General features: G+C 39.8%; 1 protein-coding gene across 5 annotated transcripts in view; it reads left to right on the forward strand.

Annotated features, from left to right (window-relative positions):
• The window catches only part of MTUS1 (microtubule associated scaffold protein 1), a 938,324-nt gene that overhangs the window by 551,745 nt on the left and 364,771 nt on the right, over positions 1-21,808 (forward strand). For all 5 annotated transcript variants that reach the window (XM_053703914.1, XM_053703911.1, XM_053703915.1 and 2 more), the window contains one exon: positions 10,486-10,521. In XM_053703914.1, coding sequence (XP_053559889.1) covers positions 10,486-10,521 — 36 coding nt within the window. The remainder of the gene's footprint in view (positions 1-10,485; positions 10,522-21,808) is intronic.

The following is a 21,808-nucleotide window of genomic DNA, read 5'->3' on the forward strand; positions in this document are numbered from 1 at the left end:
TCCTGATAACATAAGAGATTTTGTTTCTAAATCCATTAAGAAGGCTATGTCTGTTATTTCTCCTTCTAGTATACATAAAAGTCTTTTAAAACTCTTTTTTCAGATGAATTTTTAAATGAACATCATCATTCTGATACTGATAATGGTTCTTCTGGTTCAGAGGTTTCTGTCTCAGAGGTTGATGCTGATAAATCTTTGTATTTGTTCAAGATGGAATTTATTCGTTCTTTATTTAAAGAAGTATTAATTGCATTAGAAATAGAGGATTCTGGTCCTCTTGATACTAAAACTAAACGTTTAAATAAGGTTTTTAAATCTCCTGTAGTTATTCCAGAAGTGTTTCCTGTCCCTGATGCTATTTCTGAAGTAATTTTCCAGGGAATGGAATAATTTGGGTAATTCATTTACTCCTTTTAAAACGTTTTAAGCAAGTATATCCTGTGCCATCTGACAGATTAGAGTTTGGGACAAAATCCCTAAGGTTAATGGGGCTGTCTCTACTCCTGCTATAACTTTAGCGGATGTTGCTGCAGCTTCAACTTTTTGGTTAGAAGCTTTAGCGTAACAAGTAACAGATCATAATTCTTATAGCATTATTATTATTCTATAACATGCTAATAATTTTATTTGTGATACCATCTTTGATATCAGAGTTGATGTCAGGTATATGTCTCTAGCTATTTTAGCTAGAAGAGCTTTATGGCTTAAAACTTGGAATGCTGATATGTCTTCTAAGTCAACTTTGCTATCCCTTTCTTTCCAGGGTAATACATTATTTGGTTCTCAGTTGGATTCTTTTATCTCATCTGTTACTGGAAGGAAGGGAACTTTTTTACCACAGGATAAAAAATCTAAGGTAAATTTAGGTCTAATAATCGTTTTCGTTCCTTTCATCACAACAAGGAACAAAAGCCTGATCCTTCATCCTCAGGAGCGGTATCAGTTTGGAAACCATCTTCACTTTGGAATATATCCAAGCCTTATAGATACCCAAAGCCAGCTCCTAAGTCCCCATGAAGGTGCGGCCCTCATTCCAGCTCAGCTGGTATGGGGCAGTTTACGTTTTTTACAAAGAAATTTGGATCAATTCCGTTCACAATCTCTGGTTTCAGAACATTGTTTCAGAAGGGTACAGAATTGGCTTCAAGTTAAGGCCTCCTGCAAAGAGATTTTTTTCTTTCCCGTGTCCCAGTAAACCCAGCAAAGGCTCAAGCATTTCTGAAATGTGTTTCAGATCTAGAGTTGGCTGGAGTAATTATGCCAGTTCCAGTTCTGGAACAGGGGCTGGGGTTTTATTCTATCTCTTCATTGTACCAAAGAAGGTCAATTCCTTCAGACCAGTTCCGGATCTATCAATATTGAATCGTTATGTAAGGATACCAACATTCAAGATGGTAACTGTAAGGACTATCCTGCCTTTTGTTCAGCAAGGGCATTATATGTCTACAATAGATTTACAGGATGCATATCTGCATATTCCGATTCATCCAGATCACTTTTAGTTTCTGAGATTCTCTTTTCTAGACAAGAATTACCAGTTTTGTGGCTCTACCGTTTGGCCTAGCATCAGCTCCAAGAATTTTTACAAAGGTTCTCGGTGCCCTTCTGTCTGTAATCAGAGAACAGGGTATTGGTATTTCCTTATTTGGACGATTTCTTGGTACTTGCTCAGTCTTCACATTTAGCAGAATCTCATACGAATCGACTTGTGTTGTTTCTTCAAGATCATGGTTGGAGGATCAATTTACCAAAAAGTTCATTGATTCCTCAGACAAGGGTAACCTTTTTAGGTTTCCAGATAGATTCAGTGTCTATGACTGTCTTTGTCAGACAAGAGAAGTCTAACATTGATATCAGCTTGTCAAAACCTTCAGTCACAATCATTCCCTTTGGTAGCCTTATGCATGGAAATTTTAGGTCTTATGACTGCTGCATCGGACGCGATCTCCTTTGCTCATTTTCACATGCGACCTCTTCAGCTCTGTATGCTGAACCAATGGTGCAGGGATTACACAAAGATATCTCAATTAATATCTTTAAAACCGATTGTACGACACTCTCTGACGTGTTGGACAGATCACCATCGTTTAGTTCAGGGGGCTTCTTTTGTTCTTCCGACCTGGACTGTAATTTCAACAGATGCAAGTCTTACAGGTTGGGGAGCTGTGTGGGGGTCTCTGACGGCACAAGGGGTTTGGGAATCTCAGGAGGTGAGATTACCGATCAATATTTTGGAACTCCGTGCAATTTTCAGAGCTCTTCAGTCTTGGCCTCTTCTGAAGAGAGAGTCGTTCATTTGTTTTCAGACAGACAATGTCACAACTGTGGCATACATCAATCATCAAGGAGGGACTCACAGTCCTCTGGCTATGAAAGAAGTATCTCGAATTCTGGTTTGGGCGGAATCCAGCTCCTGTCTAATATCTGCGGTTCATTTCCCAGGTATAGACAATTGGGAAGCGGATTATCTCAGTCGTCAAACTTTGTATCCGGGCGAATGGTCTCTTCACCCAGAGGTATTTCTTCAGATTGTTCAAATGTGGGAACTTCCAGAAATAGATCTGATGGCTTCTCATCTAAACAAGAAACTTCCCAGGTATCTGTTCAGATCCCGGGATCCTCAGGCGGAGGCAGTGAATGCATTATTACTTCCTTGGAAGTATCATCCTGCCTATATCTCTCCGCCTCTAGTTCTTCTTCCAAGAGTAATCTCCAAGATTCTGAAGGAATGCTCGTTTGTTCTGCTGGTAGCTCCAGCATGGACGGATCTTTTTCGGATGGCCTCTTGCCAACCGTGGGCTCTTCCGTTAAGACCAGACCTTCTGTCGCAAGGTCCTTTTTTTCCATCAGGATCTCAAATCTTTAAATTTAAGGGTATGGAGATTGAACGATTGATTCTTGGTCAAAGAGGTTTCTCTGACTCTGTGATTAATACTATGTTACAGGCTCGTAAATCTGTATCTAGAGAGATATATTATAGAGTCTGGAAGACTTATATTTCTTGGTGTCTTCTCATCATTTTTCCTGGCATTCTTTTAGAATTCCGAGAATTTTTACAGTTTCTTCAGGATGGTTTAGATAAAGGTTTGTCCGCAAGTTCCTTGACAGGACAAATCTCTGCCCTTTCTGTTCTTTTTCACAGAAAGATTGCTAATCTTCCTGATATTCATTGTTTTGTACAAGACTTGGTTCGTATAAAACCTGTCATTCAGTCAATTTCTCCTCCTTGGAGTTTGAATTTGGTTCTGGGGGCTCTTCTAGCTCCTCCTTTTGAACCCATGCATTCATTGGACATTAAACTTTTTTTCTTGGAAAGTTTTGTTTCTTTTGGCCATCTCTTCTGCCAGAAGAGTCTCTGAATTATCTGCTCTTTCTTGTGAGTCTCCTTTTCTGATTTTTCATCAGGATAAGGCGGTGTTGCGAACGTCTTTTGAATTTTTACCTAAGGTTGTGTATTCTAACAACATTAGTAGAGAAATTGTGGTTCCTTCATTATGTCCTAATCCTGAGAATTCTAAGGAGAAATCATTGCATTCTTTGGATGTTGTTAGAGCTTTGAAATATTATGTTGAAGCTACTAAGTCTTTCCGAAAGACTTCTAGTCTATTTGTTATCTTTTCTGGTTCTAGAAAAGGCCAGAAAGCTTCTGCCATTTCTTTGGCATCTTGGTTGAAATCTTTGTCATCATGCCTATGTCGAGTCGGGTAAAACTCCGCCTCAAAGGATTACAGCTCATTCTGCTAGGTCAGTTTTTACTTCCTGGGCGTTTAGGAATGAAGCTTCGGTTGTTCAGATTTGCAAAGCAGCAACTTGGTTCCTCTTTGCATACTTTTACTAAATTCTACCATTTTGATGTGTTTTCTTCTTCTGAAGCAGTTTTTGGTAGAAAAGTACTTCAGGCAGCGGTTTCAGTTTGAATCTTCTGCTTATGTTTTCTTTAAACTTTATTTTGGGTGTGGATTATTTTCAGCAGGAATTGGCTGTCTTTATTTTATCCCTCTCTCTCTAGTGACTCTTGCGTGGAAAGATCCACATCTTGGGTAGTCATTATCCCATACGTCACTAGCTCATGGACTCTTGCTAATTACATGAAAGAAAACATAATTTATGTAAGAACTTACCTGATAAATTCATTTCTTTCATATTAGCAAGAGTCCATGAGGCCCACCCTTTTTTGTGGTGGTTATGATTTTTTTGTATAAAGCACAATTATTCCAATTCCTTATTTTTTATGCTTTTGCACTTTTTGCTTATCACCCCACTTCTTGGCTATTCGTTAAACTGATTTGTGGGTGTGGTGAGGGGTGTATTTATAGGCATTTTAAGGTTTGGGAAACTTTGCCCCTCCTGGTAGGAATGTATATCCCATACGTCACTAGCTCATGGACTCTTGCTAATATGAAAGAAATGAATTTATCAGGTAAGTTCTTACATAAATTATGTTTTTCTGATAGGATTTCTAGGGAATGGAATAAGCCAGGAGGTACTTTTATTCCTTCTTCAAGGTTTATAAAAAATTGTATCCTTAACCAGCAAAATCTATAGAGTTTTGGGAAAAAATCCCCAAAGTTGATGGGGCTATTTCTACTCTCACTAAAGTACCACTATTCCTATGGAAGATAGTACTTCCTTTAAGGATCCTTTAGATTGGAAGCTTGAATCCTATCTAAGGAAGGCCTATTTATATTCAGGTCATTTTCTCAGACCTGCTATTTCTTTGGCTGATGTTGTGGATGCCTCAACTTTTTGGTTGAAGAATTTAGCGCAACGAGAATTGGATCCTGACATATCTAGCATTACTCGCTTACTGCAACATGCTAATAATTTTATTTGTGATGCCATTTTTTATATTATCAAAATTAATGTTAGATCCATGTCTTTAGCTGTATTAGCTAAAAGAGCTTTGTGGCTTAAATCTTGGAATGCTGATATGACATCTAAATCTAGATTACTATCTCTTTCTTTCCAAGGTAATAATTTATTTGGTTCTCAGTTGGATTCTATTTCAACTATCACTGGAGGAAAAGGAGTTTTTTTGCCTCAGGATAAAAAACCTAAGGGTAAATCTAAGGCTTCTAACCGTTTTCGTTCCTTTCGTCAGAATAAGGAACAAAAACTCAATCCTCCTCCCAAGGAATCTGCTTCCAGTTGGAAGCCTTCCTCAAATTGGAATAAATCTAAGCCATTTAGGAAACCAAAGTCTGCCCCTAAGTCCGCATGAAGGTGCGGCCCTCATTCCAGCTCAGCTGGTAGGGGGCAGATTAAGGTTTTTCAAGGATTTTTGGATAAAATCTGTCCAAAATCATTGGATTCAGAGCATTGTCTCTCAAGGGTATCAAATAGGATTCATAGTAAGACCTCCTGTGAGATGATTTTTTCTCTCACGCATCCCTGTAAATCCAGTAAAAGCTCAGGCTTTTCTGAAGTGTGTTTCAGACCTGGAGTCTTCAGGGGTAATCATGCCAGTTCCTCCTCAGGAACAAGGTTTGGGGTTTTATTCAAACCTATTCATTGTACCAAAGAAAGAAAATTTGTTCAGACCAGTTCTGGATCTGAAAATTTTGAATCGTTATGTAAGAGTACCAACTTTCAAGATGGTGACTATAAGGAATATTCTGCCTTTTGTTCAGCAAGGACATTATATGTCCACAATAGACTTGCAGGATGCATACCTTCATATTCAGATTCATCCAGAACACTATCAGTTTCTGAGATTCTCTTTTGTAGACAAGCATTACCAATTTGTTGCTCTTCCATTTGGCCTAGCAACAGCTCCAAGAATCTTTTCAACGGTTCTGGGTGCCCTTCTATCTGTAATCAGAGAACAGGGTATTGCGGTGTTTCCTTATTTGGACGATATCTTGGTACTAGCTCAGTCTTTACATACTGCAGAATCCTACACGAATCAACTAGTGTTGTTTCTTCGGAAACATGGTTGGAGGATCAATTTACCAAAAAGTTTGATTCCTCAGACAAGGGTCAACTTTTTAGGTTTCCAGATAGAGACAGAGTCATGGACACTGAATCTAACAGACAAAGGACATTTAAAATTGGCCGCAGCATGCCGGCACCTTCAGTCTCAGTCATTCCCTTCAGTGGCTATGTGCATGGAAGTTTTAGGTCTCATGACTGCAGCATCGGACGCGATCCCCTTTGCTCGTTTTCATATGAGACCTCTACAGCTTTGCATGCTGAATCAATGGTGCAGGGATTATACAAATATATCACAATTAATATCCTTGAATCCCAATGTACAACACTCTCTGACATGGTAGATAGATCTCCATCGTTTGGTTCAAGGGGCCTCTTTTGTTCAGCCAACCTGGACTGTGATCTCAACAGATGCGAGTCTTTCAGGTTTGGGAGCTGTTTGGGGATTTCTGACAGCACAAGGGGTTTGGAAATCTCAAGAGGCGAGATTACCAATAAATATTTTAGAACTCTGTGCAATTCTCAGGGCTCTTCAGTTTTGGCCTCTGCTAAAGAGAGCCATTCATTTGTTTTCAGACAGACAATATCACAACTGTGGCTTATGTCAATCATCAGGGTTGGACTCACAGTCCCCAAGCTATGAAAGAAGTATCTCGGATACTTGCTTGGGGGGAATCCAGCTCCTGTCTAATCTCTGCAGTGGATGCACTGACACTTCCTTGGTGTTATCATCCTGCTTACATCTTCCCGCCTCTAGTTCTCCTTCCAAGAGTGATCTCCAAAATCATCATGGAACAGTCTTTTGTGTTGCTGGTGGCTCCAGCATGGCCACACAGGTTTTGATATGCGGATCTGGTGCGGATGTCCAGTTGCCCGCCTTGGCCACTTCCGTTACGGCCGGACCTACTATCTCGAGGTCCGTTTTTCCATCAGGATCTCAAATCATTAAATTTGAAGGTGTGGAAATTGAACGCTTAGTTCTAAGTCATAGAGGTTTCTCTGACTCAGTGATTAATACTATGTTACAAACTCGTAAATCTGTCTCTAGAAAGATTTATTATAGAGTTTGGAAGACTTACATTTCATGGTGTTCTTCTCATAAATTCTCCTGGCATTCTTTTAGAATTCCTAGAATTTTACAGTTCCTTCAGGATGGTTTGGATAAGGGTTTGTCTGCAAGTTCCTTGAAAGGACAAATCTCCGCTCTTTCTGTTTTATTTCGCAGAAAGATTGCTATACTTCCTGATATTCACTGTTTTGTACAGGCTTTAGTTCGTATTAAGCCTGTCATTAAATCAATTTCTCCTCCTTGGAGTCTTAATTTGGTTCTGAAGGCGTTACAGGCTCCTCCATTTGAGCCTATGCATTCTTTGGACATTAAACTACTTTCTTGGAAAGTGTTGTTCCTTTTGGTTATCTCTTCTGCTAGAAGAGTTTCTGAGCTATCTGCTCTCTTGTGAGTCTCCTTTTCTAATTTTTTCATCAGGATAAGGCAGTTTTGCGGACTTCTTTTCAATTTTTACCTAAGGTTGTGAATTCTAACAACATTAGTAGAGAAATTGTTTTCCCTTCCTTATGTCCTAATCCTAAGAATTCTTTGGAGAGATCCTTTCATTCTTTGGATGTGGTAAGAGCTTTGAAATATTATGTGGAAGCTACTAAAGATTTCAGGAAGACTTCCAGTCTGTTTTATTTTCTGGTCCTAGGAAAGGTCAAGAAGGCTTCTGCTAGTTCCTTGGCTTCTTGGTTGAAACTTTTGATTCATCAAGCTTATTTGGAGTCGGGTCAGGCCCCACCTCAGAGAATTACAGCTCATTCTACTAGATCAGTTTCCACTTCGTGAGCTTTTAAGAATGAAGCTTCAGTTGATCAGATTTGCAAAGCGGCGACTTGGTCCTCTTTGCATACATTAACTAAATTCTACCGTTTTGATGTATTTGCTTCTTCGGAAGCAATAGTTCTTCAGGCAGCTGTTTCAGTTTGATTCTTCTGCTTTTGATTTGTTTTTTTCTTTCAAAGATGAAATAAACTTATTTTTGTTTTGGGTTGTGGATTAATTTTTTGAGCAGAATATGGCTGTTTTTGTTTTTATTCCCTCCCTCTCTAGTGACTCTTGAGTGGAAGACTCCACATCTTGGGTATTGATATCCCATATGTCACTAGCTCATGGACTCTTGCTAATTACATGAAAGAAAACATAATTTATGTAAGAACTTACCTGATAAATTCATTTCTTTCATATTGGCAAGAGTCCATGAGGCCCACCCTTTTTATGGTGGTTATGATTTTTTTGTATAAAGCACAATTATTTCCAAATTTCCTTTTGTTGATGCTTTCTACTCCTTTCTTTATCACCCCACTGCTTGGCTATTCGTTAAACTGAATTGTGGGTTTGGTGAGGGGTGTATTTATAGGCATTTTGAGGTTTGGGAAACTTTGCCCCTCCTGGTAGGATTGTATATCCCATATGTCACTAGCTCATGGACTCTTGCCAATATGAAAGAAATGAATTTATCAGGTAAGTTTTTACATAAATTATGTTTTTATTAAAAAAAGCTTTACATTTTCATACTGGCAGACTGTCTGCCGGTACCTAAGATGGGGTGACCAATGGGGCTTGAGGGGGGGGGGGGGGCTAGAGCTGTTTGGGAGGGATTAGGGATGGATCAGGGGTTGAGAGGTTTCAGATGGCAGGGTAATCTCTACACTAAAGCTAAAATTAGCCTTTGAAGATACTTAATTAATCCTTTCACTGCCGGGAATTATAGAAGTGTTCTGCACAACATCAATTAGTGTCCTAATTACCAAAAAGCAATAACAAAGCCATATATGTAGATTTCGGAACAAAGTGGATTCCAGAGAAACTTTCACAAACATTTGTGCCATGATTGCACACACAGTATGTAAATATTTTCAGTGAGAAACCCAAAGTTTGTGAAAAAGTACCAATTTTTTTTTTTATTGCATTTGGTGGTGAAATGGTGGCATGAAATATACCAAAATGGGCCTAGATCAATACCTTGGGTTGTCTACTTTAAAAAAAATACATATAGTTTTTATAGGTAAATAAAAAAAATCAAGGCTCTTTCTGATTAAATGGAGTGATAGCAAAAATACTAAAAATTCTCTGGTATTTTGGGCAAGTTTTTGTCTGAAGGTCCCGGTAGTGAAGGGGTTAAATAAAACAATCTGGGGAAATCATTTTTTATTTTTTTTATCCACCCTGGCATTTGCTAAATCTTGACATTAATACCACTTGAGAGTGCATCTGTATTTGGCTAGACATCCAAACAGTGGGTAAAGGCATAGCTGTGGGTGTTCCCTCTACAGGTTACTTGCACAACATTTCTACTCACTCTAATGCAGGCATAGTACTGAATACACAAGCACACTCCAGGGTGTCCCAAATTTCAACAAAGGAGAGTAGGAGGTATATTTGATTAAGTTAAGTAAACTGGATTCTGTTCTGTTTGAAAATACATTAATGGAAAAACAATTTTACAGTATACTGTCCCTTTAATATAGACCAAGGACTTGCAGAGTATGAAATGTATTAGAAATTGCATTTTCATGTTTGTGTATATAAATTAGCTGGTATTGTGCTTTTAAGCCACAACATATTACAAATGGGTTGAGCTTGCGGGTAATATCAGATCTGTTATTACTTTGTGTACACAGCCATGCTTCCTTATCTTATATTTATCTGTAAACCAAATCTCAATACTTAGAACAATGGAAAATTATAATTGTGTTACTTAATTATCCTGTACCCCATTGAGAGTGTAATTTCTTCTGCTAGCAGTGTTTAATTAGGCATATCAATAGCTGCCTAGGCGCCAGAAAATAAACTTTCAGTATAGGTGGGGATTACACAGGCTAAATCGGCTATTTCAAATGTCAAAATAAGGGTAAATGAGCTTTGTGTTTTACAATGATTTAAAACCAGCTGCACAGCCTACAGTGAATGGGAAATTGTTCATTTGGGTATATTTTTGTAAATGAAATGGTTGCCTTTGCTAACTGAAACCCCAACCTATTTAAATAGTATAAGCGTGTATGGAGAGCAGACCTCGGTTATATATAATTACACAACTCTCACTGTATCACTTTATGCACAGTGAGATCAATACTTAGAGGACAATGGGAAATGTAACATTTTATATCTGTCCCACCCCCACCCCACTGTGAGTGTTATTTCTCCTAAACAGTCTTGTTTACATAGTTTTTTTTACACCAGTACTTACATATTGAAATAATTAGTATAGGTTGGGATACAATAGGTAACGTTAGCTATTTTAAATTCCAAAATACAAATAAAGGATATATTTGTAAATAATTTAATACACTACAGCAGGTAAATGGATCATTGGGAACACATTAAAGTGGAGACAAAAAAATTACAGTACTGTCATTTTAATATAGGTTTGTTTTTTTAATAAATAAAAAAAACTTTGTCCTATTTAATGTCATTTATATTGGCCATAATGATTTATAATTGTATTTACACTTTTTGCAAGTTGCTGTGAGTCTCTAAAACATATGTTGTTCTTATAGGTACGCTTGGTCTTCGGGGGCTCAGAAATATAACAGGTTTGTTTTCAAAGTCTAATTGTAGCTGTTGTTGCACACATTTCATTTGGTTTCTCTAATTTGTTTAATTTTAAAGTGCAGTAAGTTGATGAACGGCGTAGGCTTGTGGTGTTAATTGAAAGTCTAGCAGCTAATGTGCGTTATCGCAGGTACTAGCAGAATATAGTTTGCTAATTCCTCCAGCTCAGCTTGCCTCAAATCATCCTTATCACCTTGTGACTATCACATATGTTTCATCCTGATTATCCTGTCTCTGATTAAACAATAATACCACTTTTTTTTATTTTCCCCAATACCTAATTTCTTTGGTGATTTAAAAGCAGACAGCTTCAATCTACTCTTTACCAAAAAATCTAGTGCAGCTTTCTGATTGCCCACAGCATCCAGCTGTGTTTGTGAACTACATTTGAGAATCAAGGAGGTTCTTATTACTTTGTCCCATTAGATAAAAAGAAATGTACTCCCTAAAGGCACATCAAGCTAAATGTCTAGAGGAGAGAGATTTACATTGCTGCTATTATGCATATTATAGTGTAGGCATATTAACATTTACTATTTGCTATGGCTAAACCTTGTTGTTAAAAACTTGCTTAGCTATGATAGTATTTATTTTTATTTAAAGGGACAGTCTAGTCAAAATTAAACCTTCATACTTCAGATAGGGCATGCAATTTTTAAACTACTTTCCATAATTAAGTTTTATTATCAAATTTGCTTTGTCCTCTTGGTATTCTTTGGAAAGCTAAAGCTAGGTAGGCTCATATGCTAATTTTTTAGCCCTTGAAGTAGGGTTGCCACCTCAGCCATGTTTTCCTGGACACTTCTGAGTTATACATGCTGCAGTGTGTGCAGGTACAACCATGAATTTCAGCACTATTCTTGTTCCTCTCTGCACACCCTGCAGCATGCATAACTCATAAGTGTCCAGGAAAACATGGTTGAGTGGCAACCCTACCTTGAAGGCTGCCTTTTATCTCAGTGCATTTTGACAGTTTTTTACAGCTAGACAGTGCTAGATAGATGGATAACATTGTGCTAACTCCCATGGAGTTAAGAGTCAGCACTGATGCAAGTTTTAAAAAAGAACTGAGATAAGGGGGCAGTCTGCAGAGGCTTTGATACAAGGTAATCACAGAGGTAAGAAGTATATGAATATACAGTGTTGGTTATGCAAAACTGGATAATGTATAATAAAGGGATTAGCTATCTTTTTAAACAATACAAATTTAGGAGTAGATACTGTCCATTTAATATTTGAGTTGTACGGTATATATTTTTTTTACATTAGCTCACTTATTCTTTTTTCGTAGTTTTTGTTATTTTACTGGGTTATTAATTATATTTCCTTATGTATTCCGTACTTTCTACATTGAAATATTAGTTATAATTAAACCTAACTCTGTGCATGTTTCTGCCCAACCTAATAAAATCTGAGTTGAAGATATTAAACTCTAAATATAATTTCTCTTGTAAGGTGTATCCAGTCCCACGGATCATCCATTACTTGTGGGATATTCTCCTTCCCAACAGGAAGCTGCAAGAGGATCACCCACAGCAGAGCTGTCTATATAGCTCCTCACCTAACTGCCACCTCCCAGTCATTCTCTTGCAGCTCTCGACAAGATAGGAAGTAGCTAGAGAGATGTGGTGCATTAATGTAGTTTATCTTCAATCAAAAGTTTGTTATTTTCAAATGGTACCGGAGTTGTACTATTTTAGCCTCAGGCAGAAAGTTGAAGAAGAGTCTGCCTGTGGTCTTTGATGATCTTAGCAGGTTGTAACTAAGATCCATTGCTGTTCTCACACATAACTGAAGAGATGAGGTAACTTCAGCTGGGGGAATAGCGTGCAGGGTCTCCTTCTATGAGGTATGTGCAGTTTTAAATTTTTCTAGAGAAATGATATGCTAGAAAATGCTGACAATACCGGAATTATTTAAGGTAAGCCTGATTACAGTGATTTAATAACGACTGGTATCATGCTTGCTGTAAAGGGTAATATTTTTTTTATTTACTCACATTACTGAATAGATATAACGTTTGCTGAAGGTGTATGAACGTTTATTACATATTGGTGATAAAACTTTATTCTGGGGCCCAGTTTTTTCCACATGGCTGACTAGATTTTGCCTAGGGATAGTTTTTTAAGGCCCTCTCACTGTGAGTACAGGCTGGGAGGGGCCTATTTTCGGCTTAAATTGTGCATTAGTTTTTGCAGTATGAGACATCCAGCTTCCCTGAAGGAGTTCCTTGAATATTTAGGACCTCTCTAAAGGGTTTTTGTGCCTTCCAAAGTAGTTGTATGGGCAGGTAGGGCCACAGTAGAGCTGTGGCAGTTTTGTGTGACTGTTTAAAAATGTTTATATCATTTTTTTTATCTGGTTTTGAAACTAAGGGGTTAATCCTCCATTTGCAAGTGGGTGCAATGCTCTTTTAGCCTATTATACACACTGTAAAAATTTCGTAAGATTTACTGCTTTTTTCACTGTTTTGCAGTTTCTGTGATTGTTTTTTTCTCTTAAAGGCACAGTACCGTTTTTATTTTTTGCTTGTTCAGTTATTAAAGTGTTTTCCAAGCTTGCTGGTCTCATTACTAGTCTGTTTAAACATGTCTGACATAGAGGAAACTCATTGTTCATTATGTTTAGAAGCCATTGTGGAACCCCCTCTTAGAATATGTACCAAATGCACTGATTTTACTATAGATTACAAAGACCATATTCTGGCTTTAAAAAATTTATCACCAGAAGAAATTGACAAGGAGGAAGTTATGCCGTCTAACTCTCCCCACGTGTCAGATCCTATAAATCCCGCTCAGGGGACGCCTAGTACATCTAGCGCGCCCATTGCGTATACCTTGCAAGACATGGCGGCAGTTATGAATCATACCCTTAGAGGTATTATCTAAACTGCCAGGATTGCAAGGAAAGCGAGACAGCTCTGGGACTAGAAAAATACAGAGCTCTCTGACGCTTTAGTAGCTATGTCTGATACACCCTCACATTATACTGAAGCTGAAGCAGGGGAGCTTCAATCTGTGGGTGAATTTTCTGATTCAGGGAAGATACTTCAATCTGATTCTGATATGTCTACATTTAAATTTAAGCTTGAACACCTCCGCGCATTGCTCAGGGAGGTTTTAGCAACTCTGGACGACTGTGACACTATTGTATTCCCAGAGAAATTATGTAGATTGGATTTATACTATGCAGTACCTACTTACACTGATGTTTTTCCAATCCCTAAAAGGTTTTCTGAAATTATTACTAAGGAATGGGATAGACCAGGTGTACCGTTCAATCCCCCTCCTGTTTTTAAAAAGATGTTTCCTATAGACGCCGCTACACGGGACTTATGGCAGACGGTCCCTAAGGTGGAGGGAGCAGTTTCTACTCTAGCTAAGCGTACCACTATCCCTGTCAAGGATAGTTGTGCTTTTCTAGATCCAATGGATAAAAAATTAGAGGGTTACCTTAAGAAAATTTTTATTCAACAAGGTTTTATTCTCCAGCCTCTTGCATGCATTGCACCAGTCACTGCCGATCCGGAAACGGATCTAGTAGGGGGCAGACTCTCTCTCTTCGCCCAGGCTTGGGCAAGAGATGTCCAGGATCCCTGGGCATTGGAAATTGTGTCCAAGGGTTATCTTCTGGAATTCAAAACCTCTCCCCCAAAAGGGAGATTTCATCTCTCACTTTTATCTGCAAACCAGATAAAAAGAGAGGCATTCTTACATTGTGTTCAAGACCGTCTAATTATGGGAGTGATCCACCCAGTTCCGCAGGAGGAACAGGGTCAGGGCTTCTATTCAAATCTGTTTGTAGTTCCCAAGAATGAGGGAACATTTAGACCAATCTTAGATCTCAAAATCTTAAACAAATTTCTCAGAGTTCCATCCTTCAAGATGGAGACTATTCGAACCATCCTTCCTATGATCCAGGAGGGTCACTATATGACTACCGTAGACCTAAAGGATGCTTATCTTCACATCCCGATACACAAAGATCATCATAGTTTTCTCAGGTTTGCCTTTCTAGACAGGCACTACCAGTTTGTGGCTCTTCCCTTTGGGTTGGCCACGGCACCAAGAATCTTTACAAAGGTTCTAGGGTCCCTTCTAGCAGTCCTAAGGCCGCGGGGTATAGCAGTAGCCCTTTACTTAGACGACATTCTGATACAGGCGTCGACTTTTCAAGTTGCCAGGTCCCACACGGACATTGTTCTGGAATTTCTGAGGTCCCATGGGTGGAAGGTGAACGAAGAAAAGAGCTCTCTATCACCTCTAACAAAAGTTTCATTCCTAGGGACTCTGATAGATTCGGTAGAAATGAAGATTTACCTATCGAAGGCCAGATTGTCAAAACTTCTAGACTCTTGCCGTGTTCTTTATTCCACTTCTCGTCCTTCAGTGGCTCAGTGTATGGAAGTAATCGGTTTAATGGTAGCGGCAATGGACATAGTACCGTTTGCCCGCCTACATCTCAGACCGCTGCAACTTTGCATGCTCAGTCAGTGGAATGGGGATTACACAGATTTGTCCCCTCTACTAAATCTGGATCAAGAAACCAGGGATTCTCTTCTCTGGTGGCTATCTCAGGTCCATCTGTCCAAGGGGATGACCTTCCGCAGGCCAGACTGGACTATAGTAACGACAGATGCCAGCCTTCTGGGCTGGGGTGCAGTCTGGAACTCCCTGAAGGCTCAGGGCTCGTGGACTCAGGAGGAGACACTCTTTCCGATAAACATTCTGGAACTAAGAGCGATATTTAATGCTCTTCAGGCTTGGACTCAGCTTGCTGCGGTCAGGTTCATCAGATTTCAGTCGGACAATATGACGACTGTAGCCTACATCAACCATCAAGGGGGAACAAGGAGTTCCCTTGCAATGTTGGCGGTTTCAAAAATAATTCTATGGGCAGAGGTTCACTCTTGCCATCTATCAGCTATCCATATCCCAGGAGTAGAGAACTGGGAGGCGGATTTTCTAAGTCGGCAGACTTTTCATCTGGGGGAGTGGGAACTCCATCCGGAAGTGTTTGCACAGTTGATTCAACGTTGGGGCAAACCAGAATTGGATCTTATGGCGTCTCGTCAGAACGCCAAGCTTCCACCGTTTCCTCTGCTCCCTCGTCTGATTGCCAAGATCAAGCAGGAGAGAGCTTCAGTGATTTTGATAGCACCTGGTATGCAGATCTGGTGGACATGTCATCCCTTCCACCATGGACTCTACCGCTGAGACAGGACCTTCTACTTCAGGGTCCTTTCAACCATCCAAATCTAATTTCTCTGCTTCTGACTGCTTGGAGATTGAACGCTTGATTTTATCAAAAAAGAGTCAGTCATTGATACCTTAATTCAGGCTCGAAAGCCTGTCACCAGGAAAATCTATCATAAGATATGGTGTAAATATTTTCATTGCTGTGAATCCAAGGGTTACTCATGGAGTAAAGTCAGGATTCCCAGGATATTATCTTTTTCTCCAAGAGGGATTGGAGAAGGGATTGTCAGCTAGTTCCTTAAAGGGACAGATTTCTGCTCTGTCAATTCTTTTGCACAAGCGTCTGGCGGATGTTCCAGACGTTCAGGCGTTTTGTCAGGCTTTAGTTAGAATCAATCCTGTGTTTAAACCTGTTGCTCCGCCATGGAGTTTAAATTTAGTTCTTAAGGTTCTTCAAGGGGTTCCGTTTGAACCTCTGCATTCCATAGATATCAAGCTTTTATCTTGGAAAGTTCTGTTTTTGGTAGCTATTTCTTCGGCTTGAAGAGTTTCAGAGTTATCTGCCTTACAGTGTGATTCCCCTTATCTGATCTTCCATGCAGATAAGGTAGTTTGTGTACCAAACCTGGGTTTCTTCCTACGGTGGTATCTAATAAGAATATCAATCAGGAGATTGTTGTTCCGTCACTGTGTCCTAATCCTTCTTCAAAGAAGGAACGTCTATTACATAATCTTGACGTGGTTCGTGCTTTAAAGTTTTATTTACAAGCTACTAAGGATTTTCGTCAAACATCGACATTGTTTGTTGTTTACTCTGGACAGAGAAGAGGCCAATAGGCTTCAGCAACTTCTCTTTCCTTTTGGTTAAGAAGTATAATCCGTTTATCTTATGAGACTGCTGGCCAGCAGCCTCCTGTAAGAATTACAGCTCATTCCACTAGAGCAGTGGCTTCCACATGGGCTTTTAAAAATGAGGCTTCTGTTGAACAGATTTGCAAGGCGGCGACTTGGTCTTCGCTCCATACTTTTTCAAAATTCTACAAATGTGATACTTTGGCTTCTTCGGAGGCTATTTTTGGGAGAAAGGTCTTACAGGCAGTGGTGCCTTGCGTTTAAGCACCTGCCTTGTCCCTCCCTTCATCCGTGTCCTAAAGCTTTGGTATTGGTATCCCACAAGTAATGGATGATCCGTGGACTGGATACACCTTACAAGAGAAAACGTTGTGGTGTATCCAGTCCACGGCCCGCCCTGTCTTTTTAAGGCAGGCGTTTTTTAAATTTTTAAACTACAGTCACCACTGAACCCTATAGTTTCTCCTTTCTCTTGCTTGTCTTCGGTCGAATGACTGGGAGGTGGCAGTTAGGGGAGGAGCTATATAGACAGCTCTGCTGTGGGTGATCCTCTTGCAGCTTCCTGTTGGGAAGGAGAATATCCCACAAGTAATGGATGATCCGTGGATTGGATACACCACAAGAGAAATAAATTTATCAGGTAAGCATAAATTTCGTTTTCCCTATAGAATATTAAATTTAAAATTGCAATATACTTTTTTTTTTATTTTTTTATTTTGCCAGCTTTTGATCACAAGCTCATTTACATATGTCCCTAATTGGCCACAGTAGAGGGGAGCAGGAAGAAGGGAGTCCTCAGGGAATTTCAAGTGGTGTGTTTCTGAGATGCTCTTAATTTTCAAAACTTTTTAAATTGTTAACAAAATTACTTTGTTAAAGTATAAAATGTGTTTTGCAATGCAGTGCTTAATTTCTGGTTTGCTGTGTCGTTGTCTCAGTTTTTAAAGGGACAGTAAGCACCTTGTAATTTAAATATCGTTATTTCTTTTACAAAGATATGACGAGTCCACGGATTTCATCCTTGTGGGATATTAACCTCCTGCTTACAGGAAGTGGCAAAGAGCACCACAGCAGAGCTGTGTATATATAGCCCCTCCCATCCCCTCCACCCTCAGTCATTCTCTTTGCCTGTGTTATTCTAGGAAGACATGGTAAAGTGAGGTGTTAGTTTTAGATTCTTCAATCAAGAAGTTTTTTATTTTAAATGGTACTGGTGAGTACTATTTTCCTCAGGGGGATATGGAAGAAGATTTCTGCCCTGCGGTTGATGATCTTAGCAGTTGTAACTAAGATCCACGCTGGTTCCCACAAGACTTCTGAAGGTAACCATGAGACATCTTCAGTGTGGAGACCGGTTTCATTCTACAAGCAGCATTAAGGTATGTGCAGCTTTTTTTTTCTGAGGAGACATGGTGTATCAGAACTGGCTGGCATTTTTTCCCTGTATGGGGATGGGGTAAGCAGTAATCCTATTTTATAAGAGGGGTATTACTGGAGTCCCTATATTACATTTATCATTGGTTGACTTTATTTGGGTTATGTGACATGGGAGACTATTAAACGATGTATTACGTTTTTTATTCTTGGCATTTAAACTTATTTGTTTTTTTTGTTTGAGGGGTTGTATTCTGAGTTGTGCATTAACTTTGGTGCAAAACCGCATTCCCATGCGGTTGTGTTTGGGCCTACTCCGGCATTGACCTTAAGGGGCTTATTTTCACGCGCTCAGATGCGCACTTACTTCAGGCTCAGCAGCAGCAAACAGCAACTCCTGTGGCTCTTGGACTGTATAGCTGGTCTGAAGAGCTGTGGCGAGGTGCAGAGGGTATTTTTGTTTATATTTTGACTAGTTGTTGAATATAAGTACTTTAAAGCTTTATATCTGCACTTGCTTTTGGGTGCAGTTATTTTTGGATTAACCAACGATCTTAGTTAAATTTGGAGATAATTTTACGTTAATTCAGCTTTTTGGAAAAATTGTTCACTTTTTCTTTTCTTAAAGACACAGTACACGTTTTTTCAAATGTTTATTTTTTGCAATAAATAAGTGTTTAAACGACTTTTTGTGGTGTTACTAGTCTGTTCAACATGTCTGACATTGAGGATTCTCATTGTTCTATGTGTTTAGAAGCTTTTGTGCAACCCCCTCTAACATTGTGTAACTCTTGTACTGAAAGGGCCTTAAAATGTAAAAAGATTATTTTAAATAAAGAAAGTGTGCCTAAGCATGATTCTCCGTCTGAAGAGAATCAGGATATGCCATTCAATTCTCCCCAAGTGTCACAACCTTTAACGCCCACACAAGCGACGCCAAGTACTTCTAGTGCGTCTAATTCTTTTACTCTGCAGGAGATGGCTGCAGTTATGTCAACTACCCTTACAGAGGTATTATCTAAATTACCAGTGTTGCAGGGTAAACGCAGTAGGTCAGGTATTAATGTAAATACTGAATCCTCTGATGCTTTATTAGCTATTTCCGATGTTCCCTCACAGTGCTCTGAATTTGGGATTAGGGAATTATTGTCTGAAGGTGAAATTTCTGATTCAGGGAATGTTTTACCTCACAGATTCGGATGTTATGTCATTTAAATTTAAGCTTGAACACCTCCGCCTGTTACTTAGGGAGGTTTTTAGAAACTCTGGATTATTGTGACCCTATTGTGATTCCTCCAGAGAAATTGTGTAAAATGGATAAATATTTGGAAGTACCTACTTACACTGATGATTTTCTGGTTCCTAAGAGAATTTAGGAAATTATTAGAAAGGAATGGTATAGACCAGGTATACAGTTTTCTCCCCCTCCTAATTTTAAGAAAATGTTTCCCATATCAGATACCATTCGGGACTCATGGCAAACGGTCCCTAAAGTGGAGGGAGCTATATCTACCCTAGCTAAGCGTACTACTATACCCATTGAGGATAGTTGTGATTTCAAGGACCCTATGGATAAGAAATTAGAGGGTCTACTAAAGAAATTATTTGTTAATCAGGGGTTTCTTTTACAACCTACGGCTTGCATTGTTCCAGTAACTACTGCAGCAGCTTCTTCTTTTTTTTTGAGGCTCTAGAAGAGTCTCGTAAGATTGAGATTCCATTAGATGACATCTTAGATAGAATTAAGGCTCTCAAGCTAGCTATTTCTTTTATTACTGATGCCGCTTTTCAAATTGCTAAATTAGCAGCAAAAAATGCAGGATTTGCTATTTTAGCATGTAGAGCATTATGGCTCAAATCTTGGTCTGCTGATGTGTCATCATTACATAAGCTTTTAGCTATTTCCTTTAAAGGTAAAACCCTTTTCGGGCCAGAATTAAAGGAAATCATTTCTGGTTAAAATCAGGGGTAAGCAGAATAATTTTCGTTCCTTTCAGAACTTTAATGGAGGACCCTCGCTTCTTCTTTTTCCCAATCTAAGTCAGTCTGGAGACCCAATCAGAACTGGAATAAGGGTAAACAATCCAAAAAGCCCACAGTTTTTCCTAAGACAGCATGAAGGGGTGGCCCCCGATCCGGGACTGGGTCTAGTAGGGGACTATCTTTGCTCAGGCTTGGGCAAGAGATGTTCAGGATTCCAGGGCACTAGAAATAGTGACCCACGGTTATCAATTGGAATTCAAGGATTTTCTCCCAAGAGGGAGATCTCATCTTTCAAAATTATCTGCAAACCAGATAGAGATGCGTTCTTACGCTGTGTAAAAGACCTTTCTACTATAGGAGTAATTTGGCCAGTTCCAAAATTGGGACAGGGGTTTTTACTCAAACCTATATGTGGTTCCCAAAAAAGAGGGAATGTTCAGACCCATCATAAACCTCAAGTGTGTAAACAAATTTTTAAGAGTTCCATCATTCAAGATGGAGACAATTTCGAACAATTTTACCAATGATCCAGGAGGGTCAATATGTGACTGCCGTGGATTTGAAGGATGCTTACCTTCATATTCCAATCCACAAAGATCATCATCGGTTTCTAAGGTTTGCCTTCTTGGACAAACATTATCAGTTTGTGGCTCTTCCCTTCGGGTTGGCGACAGCACCCAGAATCTTCACAAAGCTTCTAGGGTCTCTTTTGGCGGTTCTCAGACCGCGAGGAATAGCGGTGGCGCCTTATCTGGACAACATTCTGATTCAGGCGTCAACATATCTGACAAAATCTCACACGGACAGTGTTGTCTTTTCTGAGAACTCACGGCTGGAAGGTGAACATAGAGAAGAGTTCACTTGTCCCACAGACAAGGGTTTCCTTCTTGGGAACTCTGATAGACTCGGTAGCCATGAGAATATTTCTGACGGAGGTCAGAAAATCAAAGATTCTAAATACTTGCCGAGCACTTCAGTCCATTCCTTGGCCATCAGTTGCTCAGTGTATGGAGGTAATTGGATTAATGGTAGCGGCAATGGACATAGTTCCGTTTGCTCGCTTTCATCTCAGACTACTGCAGCTGTGCATGCTCGGACAGTGGAATGGGGATTATGCAGACTTATTTCCTCAGATAAATCTGGATCAAGAGACCAGAAACTCTATTCTTTGGTGGTTGTCGCCGGATCATCTGTCCCAAGGGACTTGTTTCCGCAGACCCTCGTGGGTGATAGTGACAACAGATGCCAGCCTTCTGGGGTGCAATTTGGAACTCCCTGAAGGCTCAGGGTGTTTGGGTGGAGTCTCTTCTTCCAATCAATATTCTGGAACTGAGAGCAATATTCAATGCGCTTCAGGCGTGGCCTCGGTTGGCTTCGGCCAAATTAATCAGATTCCAGTCTGACAACATTACGACTGTGGCATATATCAATCATCGGGGGGGAACAAGGAGTCCCTTAGCGATGATAGAAGTATCCAAGATAATCCGTTGGGCGGAGGCCCACTCTTGCCATCTGTCGGCGATCTACATCCCAGGAGTAGAGAACTGGGAAGCGGATTTTCTAAGTCGACAGACTTTTCATCCGGGAGAGAGTGGGAACTTCACCCGGAGGTATTTGCCTCATTGATTCTCAGATGGGGCAGACCAGAGTTGGATTTGATGGCATCTCTACAAAATGCTAAGCTTCCAAGATACGGATCTCGGTCAAGGGATCCTCAGGCCGAACTGATAGATGCCTTGGCAGTGCCTTGGTTGTTCAGTCTAGCTTATGTGTTTCCACCATTTACTCTCCTCCCACGCGTGATTGCTCGAATCAAATAGGAGAGAGCATCAGTGATCCTGATAGCGCCTGCATGGCCACG

This window comes from Bombina bombina, chromosome 2, assembly GCF_027579735.1.
Source record: "Bombina bombina isolate aBomBom1 chromosome 2, aBomBom1.pri, whole genome shotgun sequence".
In the NCBI taxonomy this organism is placed as follows: Eukaryota; Metazoa; Chordata; class Amphibia; order Anura; family Bombinatoridae; genus Bombina; species Bombina bombina.